General features: G+C 40.9%; 1 protein-coding gene across 2 annotated transcripts; it reads right to left on the bottom strand.

Moving 5' to 3' along the window:
- Positions 1-501: 501 nt before the first annotated feature.
- LOC120704860 (K(+) efflux antiporter 4-like) lies at positions 502-8545 on the bottom strand. 2 transcript variants are annotated; one of them, XM_039989396.1, is made up of 20 exons: positions 7972-8545; positions 7727-7770; positions 6672-6730; positions 6487-6559; positions 6291-6352; positions 6121-6196; positions 5924-5998; positions 5129-5200; positions 4954-5037; positions 4484-4552; positions 4166-4243; positions 3909-3997; positions 3542-3638; positions 3362-3415; positions 2815-2910; positions 2445-2633; positions 2290-2367; positions 1832-1876; positions 1110-1202; positions 502-1022 (listed from the first exon to the last, which is right to left on the bottom strand). In XM_039989396.1, exons 1-20 carry the CDS (start codon positions 8309-8311, stop codon positions 942-944), a joined length of 1854 nt encoding a protein of 617 aa, XP_039845330.1. In that variant the 5' UTR covers positions 8312-8545; the 3' UTR covers positions 502-941. The 2 variants fall into 2 exon arrangements, with proteins under 2 accessions (XP_039845330.1, XP_039845331.1); XM_039989397.1 differs by having other exon boundaries at positions 1116-1202.
- Positions 8546-8830: the final 285 nt, after the last annotated feature.

Raw genomic sequence — 8830 nt, 5'->3', positions numbered from 1 at the left:
GCAAGTTCATTTTTAAGCTCTTGTCCATTATATTTAGACAATGGAAACATGTGCACTTTTGTTGTGCGTAGGAATGATGGAGAGGATAAGAAAGAGAACGGATTTACATGGGTAAAGTTGGTAAATGGCCTTAAAATTTGACCTAAAGAATCTAAGGGCCGAGCTCTAATTCTATAAAATTTTGAGCTAAAAAACTTAAAAACTGTATTGGACTGTGAAGAGACCACTAGGACCATAGCCTATTACCACCCCTACGCATGGGCTGGATTCAGGCAGCAAGACATCAGCCACGAAAACAATATTTGCAGGGTGGCTATGCGGGCTCGTTTAAGAGCAAGCCCGCCTGCAAACTGAGTCCGGAGTATAAGATGCTATCTAATCCAAGGAGCAATTCTTATGTACAAGCATTTGGTACATGTATATAATTAGTACACCAACAAATGAGTTTCAGGATCAGGGAATGTAGATGCCTTTCTTAATGAGAATATGAGCCGACGTAAGTTACGGAACTGAATGCTGTGTCCACATAACAAAAATCGTGATCTGATGGCTATTTGACGTTACACACTTTTCGTGTTGTGATGATACACAGTTTTGCTGAATGAATACAATGGGCATAAAGATCAGGCCTACATTCTATCATGCTAATCCAATCAATTAATCACCATACATTCTTATGTTACACGAAACCCTCAATTGGGGTCGACAACCACTCACTTCAACTCACAGGCACTGCGCTCTCAAAAACGGCAAACCCAATTGCCCTTGCAGCCGCCATGATGGGGGGAGGATAGACCTTGAGCTGGGCGCAAAGATCAGAGTCGAGTCTCTTGCCACCACCCTTGTATATCTGCTACAAACTCTTCAGAACGGCGAAAATACTTTACAGAGCTTGTAAACTTAAGCCATACAAAAAAAAACAGCTTGCAGTGTGCCAAATGTCATGAATCATGTGATCCTTGGACTATCAAATTGATGCGCTTGCCACTATCGATGCGGAGGACATCATTTTTCAGGCCCAACTGAAAAGGAAGAACCGATGAATTGATTGGCAAACATTTCCGTAGTAAAACAATCAATAGATGAACTCAATTGATATGAACGTGTACCTCCACCTGATTGATATCAACAGAAAACCATCTCAAAAGAACCCCGAGGTGGACCACTGCTGGGATCATTTTGAACAGCAGAGGTGTCGTCACCTGCAGAGGTACACGAGTCAGTAACCCATTTATGTTTCATGAAACACAGGGTCATCATATGTTTAGGATGAATCAAATGACAAAAGGGCAGGCGTGATGTTCTCAAGATTTTTTAGGCAATGCCAGTTAAAATGGTGCTGTTCACAAACTGTCATTTAGAAATGTGAAACTATCTCAAAAAGCCCCTTAATTTCTTCTTAGTTTTCTTTAATGGCCTTATTAGTGTGCATTGACCCAGGTTGGCGTGCTCTTGCAACCCATCTATCTGGGTTCGTACCAGTTGGGCTTCTAGTAAGTATAGATCCTGAAGTTAACAGAAGCACAGAACTGTGTCCTTTCATAAAGTAAAAATAGGAGAAAATTTGCAAAAGAAATGAAGTGTGGCATATCTCAAGTAGTTTCACTGTTGTTAGTGGCATTAGATGAAATCAACTAACTCTCAAGAGTCGAATAACAAAGAAACTATTCTCTTGCATGAAATTTCCCTACAAAATGTGCTAGTCTCATTTGCACTGAAAGTTTGAATGTTAATGTTTATCGAGATACAATGCATGGCTTAAAAGGAATGGAGACATAATGCAAATACCAAGCTAAGTGGCTTAAAAGGAATGGAGAGATAATGCAAATACCAAGCTAAGTGCTGTGGTTCCAAGAAGAAGCAGGTATAGCTTGCCCTGTAGAAAAACCAATTCAGCTATCAGATACCATCAACACCAACTAAAATCTAATAATTGAAAAACAGTAGTGCTGCCTCGTTGGGGGTGGGCAACCAAATAGGGACTAGTACCAACAGACTTACTAGGAAGCAAAATAAGTAGTTAATATTGACAGAATCAAAATATTTATGCCCTTTATTAGGCATGTTGAAGTTAAGCTTAGCCATCACAAGCTAATTCATGGTGCATCAATGCTTACAAGAGCAAGCTACCACTGGCTTTAAGTTCTCAGCACAAAACATGTTAGGCTACAAGATAAGATAGAGACAGGAGCAGCCAGAAACCAAGAGGTTCTGCTGCACTACGAGTGGATAACCATGGCGCTTGCCTATGGTATAACACAAAAATGGAACATAATATCAAGAAATAACCTCAATCAGATGGATGCTTGAAGCACGGCTAAGGAGAACAAAAGCGAACTCTCCTATTTGTGCAAGAGACATGCCAACCTATAAAAGAAACAAGAGTTAACTGACTGTATGAACAATGGCAGATGCGAGTGCATTCAGACAGATGGAAGACTTACAAGAAGAGATGTTTTGTTGCTATAGCCAAACCCTTTTACGACAATAGCAACAATAAATGTCTTTACTGTGATCACCAAAATTACAGCTGCAAGGAGTATATCCACATGGTTCCACAGGAAATGGACATTAATTAGCATCCCAATGCTGGCAAGGAAAAGAGCAGCGAAAAAGTTGCGGATAGGTTCAATCTGCAGAAAGAACAAACCTGAAATAAGAGAACATATAATGAATTACTAACTACAAGAGTCTAGCTATGAATTTGGCACAAGCAGTAAACGAAAGATCAAACTTACTAGTAGCTCCACTTTTAAGTTTGAAAAAAAAACTGGGATAAGCAAAACAAAATGCAAGGAATATGTAATAAATTACTTGTTCCAGAGTATGTTGTGCAAGGTCTGTCGTTGATATCATCACTCCAGCTGCGAATGAACCCAACTCAAGACTCAGGCCCAATTTATCACTACACTGCATCATAGAAGGTTGGTCCCATGTGAACAAACAATTTGAGAATACATACCCTTAAAATTATACAGTTTCTGACTACAAGTAAAGAAATGACAAAGATGCATCATGTATGCGAGAAAACCAACAATGCAACAAAAAAAAGAAGGAATGGCCTGTCAGTTGAAAAAAGTTAACTGTGAAAAAATAGTATTACAATCTGAATGGAACAGAAAAGGTACTGGATGAACAGTTGGATATGAATTACATATTCACTAAAATTGATAAGCTAAATCAAAATTTACAAAAGTGAAGTTAGCATTTGCAGCACACCTATACTGGTCCATCTAAACATGACTTTAATACAGATTTTATCACATGTAAGCGCATACTCACAATTTATAAGAATTAAGAAAAGATCTTTTTCTATGTTACTGCACAGGTTTGGGCAAGTTCATGAGTAGCAGAAACTCACCCAAGCAAATAACAAGCAGAATGCAACTGCTGCCAGCTGGTATAGTTCATTTGTCTGTGTGAAATGCAGAGTAACCAGATCATTACAATTACAGCAAAGAATGTTCTAAAAGAAATAAATTCAATACAATTTGTCGGTGAAAAAAACATGTACTGCTTTGGCCCCCGGATTAAACTTTACCTGAGATGAAAGACTTATCATCAGTTTAAGAAACCAAGGAACGCCAGTACGGGAGAGGATAGAGAGAGTGGCCAGGAACGTTATCAATATCACCAGCCTGAGAAGAAGTTTTGTATCATAAAAAATTGATTCAACAGCTGACTATATCCTATAATACTTTTACTGGCTCACAGAAAAAAATATGCAATGGGCAATACAGGTCCAAATTTCAAGTGTAAGATGCAAGACCGATCATAAACTATTAAGGTAAGCACTGTTGTCAAGTGCACAAACCAAGAAAACATCCAGTTCATTGTGAAAGAAAATAAAAATATAAAGGCAAGTAAAGTATTTCAGGGCAAAGGGGGAATGGAAATGCTGCACTTACGACTTTGTCATTGATGCAACTCCATGAAGAAGCCCAGATGTACCACTCAAAATTGGAAGAAGCGCAAACAGAAGACCAACAGCACAATCCTGAGGGAAGGGAATAAGGAATCTTGTCACAAAACTGAGATATCAGATTTTATATTTTTTTTAAAAATGAAGAGCCTTGAAAGTCAATTAATTCTTAACAAGGGCAGACACTAGCATGTTTACAAATGTGTATTGCAAAAAAAGGAGGATGGAGAAAGTATGGGAGACCTGCAATATAAGTATCCCGACTGTGACTTGGCCATGAAGAGCATTGATACTATTTCTTTCCATCAGAAATTTTAAAACCTTCATATACAAAAAATGCCATTATTTAACAAATAGATAATCAAGTGCAAGTGGCACATAGGCAGCACCCAGAATGACAACAAATAACATGTACAGTACGAGCTTACTGCAATTGCAAGTGATAGAACATCCAATGCATATTATATTGAGAGGTCAAACATCATTTTGCCAATTTGTCAGTTTGATCTATGATTTCGCAATACTAAATGTCTAAATCACGGTGATTGACCAGATACTTACCACAGCAGTTGAAGACATAGAAAGAAGAACACCAACGAAAACACCTTCTTTTGTTTTGCCTCCACAAAGCTGCATTACACACCACACAAAGATCTGTGAGCCATGCTCTTTGGAATAAAGAATGGAAATAACAAGGAAATATAATCCTACAAAGAAAAATGTCTAGCAAGGAAAATGCATCAATTGTTGCGCTAGAACACTGGGAAGCACATTGCAGAAAGCTTTTGACTAGGATACTTCTATTATATTTTTGATGTAGTCACTTTTACTAGCAGTAAGTCCAAACGAGCAAAGGATGCAACAAATATTGTTATGCTGATAAGCTTTTCTGAAGCAATTAATTATTTGATGCTTGGACAAGAACCTGATGTTACCTTCAAAGAGAGTGTGATAACTAGCTTTACACAATGTACAAAACAAAGAGATCCAAAGTGTAAATCATAATGTAGACAACAGAGACGAAAACATACTGTAGCCAAGATACCACAAAGAAACATGAACAGCATAATTTGGAGCAATCCTCCAAGGACAGCAACAGCACGAACAACTCGAAGCTGAGGCAATGTAAAAAAACCACATATGTTAACTTCTGTCACAATTTTTTTTACCAACTTAATATATCAAGGAATATTGAAGGTAGAATACCTTTGCAGTAGAAAACTCAAGTCCCAAAGCAAATAAGAGAAATATCACACCAAACTGGGCTACTGTTTCAACCTGGAAAAGAAATAGTGGAATGTAAGAAACATCATACTTAAGAACATAAAATACTTGTGTACATCTTGTCAACTCTATCACCGCATTACTGGATAAGCAGCACAGCATAGCGGAAATCAGGAGGTCAAGGAGGTGCGAATTCATATGTGAAAAATTCAAAAAGAGCTGAGATGTATGAAATGGTGAAGCTGGAGCAAAAAATTATCCAAGTAGAAAATTGACTACCATGCTAAAGAAATATACAAACTGTATAAGAATTGTGCATATATACATCTATTTGTTTGAACTTTCAAAGTCAGTACGAGCACACATCTATTTCAGCACCAGCTGACTGGCAAGCTCTCTGGTACACAAGTTTCACTTTGTTGTTCATCCTTAACAAGAAATAAGTTTCACTATACTATACCAGCTTACAGAGAGAACGGATCCATAACTCCAACCTTTAGTCACGAAGCTTTGTTCTAATAAGTGCAACTAATGATCATTAAAGGCCAAAGAAAAACCAAAATGGTCATCCACAACCATAGAGTACAAAACCATCAGAAGTAAATCTACGGCACAGGTACCCTATTTTATATTGTTAAAACTAATTATGTGCATTCGAACCAGCGGGCCTTGCTACTGAGTCAATGAGTGAACAACTGAGCACAAGAGCATGCCAAATGTGGAAGCCAAAGAGATTTAGCATTTAACAAACAAAAAACAAAGGTTAAAGCACCTTACTTGCACCATTTCATTGACAAAGCTAAAGCCTCCAGGCCCAATTATAGATCCTGCAAGTAGATAACCTGTAATCACCTGCAATATATTTTTAAATGTAGGTTTACATAGCTTGACCTTGCAATATGCATCATTTCAAACTGTAAAGTTATGTTTCCAGTTGTTAATCATGATGTAGAAATTAGAGGTAGGGTACTCACAGGTTGTCCAAGGCAAGCAAAGGCGATTCCACCACAAGTGGCAGACACGATAACAACAACAAGGTCTGATATCAACCTAGAATAATATTATAATATATGTTTAACAATCAATACATGAAGGGAAGATATTTTCATTAATCGCCTCAAATACTGAACACTTAGTAGCATACCTAAGGTCCAACTGCAGCACAGGGTATTTTGATTTTGGATTTGATATGATAAAAACATTATCCTGGAGTGAATATCGGAGCAACACAGAACTATTAGTAAACAAAAGATAACATCATGTCCTCAACTCTGTGCCTGCATGTATGGTGCATATGCAGTAAACTGGCAGAAAATACCAAACAGTTTATGTGGTTGCACCTTTCGATCAATCAATGTCGGGACATCCTCTTGGTCAGATCGATCCAAGAAAACCTCCTTAAAGGGAAATGACCTTGCGAGAAAGGAATCACAAGTTTTAAGCTCTATTACAGATTGTGAATCTAAGGTTAACTCCATCTATCAAAAAAAACAAAAACAAATTGAAGTGTGGGTTTGTGGCATACTTGTTATCTTTGGTCTCATTCTTCTTTGTTACTCTTCTAGCCACAGTTTCAAGGACTCCCTGGTATGAATACAAGGAGCAAGATAATCAGTTTGCATTACATATTTGATATATGCAAGAACAAACAATTTTCAAATACTAAAAAAACATGAATAATGCACTGCAGCTATGTAAATCTAGAGTGTATATATGTGTTTAAAGTTCTGCAATATCCAAATAGTAATCACTATGTTATTGTCTGAGAAAATAGGTGATGTGACTACATTTTTCTTGAGGCCAATGTGCATCATGTAGATAATATGGTATGCCTCAATTTGAAAAATAGAGTATATTGAGAATTGAGAAAGTAACAAATGTGCTAAAGGTGATCAGAAAGTATTGCAATGGAACCATATTTATCTATTCGAGGTAGCAGACGTATAATAGAATTCCAGTGGGGACAGAGCTAGGGAATGCATCCAAAACTAGGTTTCCTATAGCAGATTAGGTGTACTATAAACAAGTTCTAACTGTCTTAAACAGTACCTTATCTGCACAATAAACATTTAGTCGTATACAAATTATTATTGCAAAGTGTAGTACACAATAAATACCAACCAAAATATTGCCGTTGCTCGTCAGCACTAGGAAATGTCAATTCAAAGCGCATCAAGTCAAAAAGCTACATACTACATACCAGGCTAAAGGGACCAAAAGCAACACAATGATGCCACATGGATGGACCATTGAATGCTTGGGTATTACAATACACTAACGACATGGTCAAGGGCTCAAGGCATCATAACAACAGATTCAAAGTGTAGTATTCAGCCACAGCCCAGTTCAAAAGCCAACTCCATCAAATCTAGGCATCCAATCTTCTGAAATAAAAAACCGACAGCATCTAAACTAGTTTCATTCATAAATTCAACGAGGCAAGTGATGAGTAATCCCCCCAAACCAAGTTCTGCCAGACCTAAATGTTCAATAAGTATTGAATCGCAGAATTTACTCAGAGTCATATCTCCTGAAATCAAAACGGTAGCACAGGGGGAGAAAATGGCGCGACGAACTGACCTGCTTCTCAGCGACCGTGTTGTTGAAGCTCCCGGGGTCGGTCTCTGCAAAACCAGAGCACAGATTAGCACGAGCAAGTCGAAACCCAACCCGGGACCTCCATTCTCAATGCCCCCCAATCCCCAGACGCTCCAACCACCGACGCCGAGATCTGGCCAGGACGGCCACCGACACGCGCCACCGCATCGCCCCTCGGAACCAGATCCCGCGGGGGGGGGGGGGGGGGTGGCCAGATCCACACGCACCTCCGCCGCCCTGCTCGCCCTCGGACTCGGGGAACTCCTTCTCCAGCGCGCGGTCGATCATGTCGGCGAAGCTGCCCTCCTTGTTGTCCGTCGCATTGCCCTGCGCCGCCACCTCGCCGCCGGCCTCCGCGACGGCCACCCTCTCCCCGCGCGCCTCCGCCTCGGCCTGGGCCTCGGCCTCCTGCTTCCCCGCGCCGGCCTCGCGCCCCGCGGCGGCCTCGGCGGCGGCGGCGGCGGCGGGGGCGAACGCGGCGGCCGCGGCCAGGAGCAGGGCACCGAGGACGAGGAGCCGGAGGGAGGAGCCCGGGCGGCTGCTACTGCTGCGGCGACGCGGCAGCATCGCCGGCGAAGGGGGGTGGGGTTGGGCTCGGTGTGGGCTGGCCGTCAGCCGCCCCCCGCTGGGGTTTAGATTTTCCGGAAGGGAAGCGGCGCGTGGGCGTGGCGGTGACGGCGTGCGGCGCTCGTGCCGGGGAAGGGACGCACGCGCAGAGAGAGGAGAGAGAGAAGAGAGGGAGGGGGGACGGAGCCGCGGAGGGAGACGCTTGCTTTGTTGGTGACTTCGCCCCCAAGTGAGCAAAGCAGGCGGGGAAGATCGGCAATTTGTAGGGGGCTTATTTTGTTTATGGAGTTAGTTAGGTGCTCACTTCAGCGATTTGCAGGTTTTGTTTAGTATAATTGCTTATATATGTGGGCTTATATATGTGCCATCTTTAATCAAGTCTCTGCGACAGCTGCAAAGACTCGATTAAGATCTAGTAGTAGACTGCTTCTAAAGAAAGGAACAAACTTCGTGATGAACGTTGCATCTTGTTCCCCATTTTTCCTGTTTGCCAATTTCACGCGTCACAAAAAAATGTCA

Source organism: Panicum virgatum, chromosome 4K (assembly GCF_016808335.1).
Source record: "Panicum virgatum strain AP13 chromosome 4K, P.virgatum_v5, whole genome shotgun sequence".
NCBI lineage: Eukaryota > Viridiplantae > Streptophyta > Magnoliopsida > Poales > Poaceae > Panicum > Panicum virgatum.
The sequence above is the reverse complement of the archived record's forward strand: the minus strand, read 5'-3'. Positions and strand labels throughout refer to the sequence as shown.

Coding starts and splice junctions, on each gene's coding strand:
- LOC120704860 (XM_039989396.1), bottom strand. CDS start 8,311: ATGCTGCCGCGTCGCCGCAGCAGTAGCAGCCGCCCGGGCTCCTCCCTC. Junction 6,353..6,486: donor CGACATTGATTGATCGAAAG/GTGCAACCACAT, acceptor TATTCACTCCAG/GATAATGTTTTTATCATATC. Junction 6,197..6,290: donor GTGCTGCAGTTGGACCTTAG/GTATGCTACTAA, acceptor ATATTATTCTAG/GTTGATATCAGACCTTGTTG.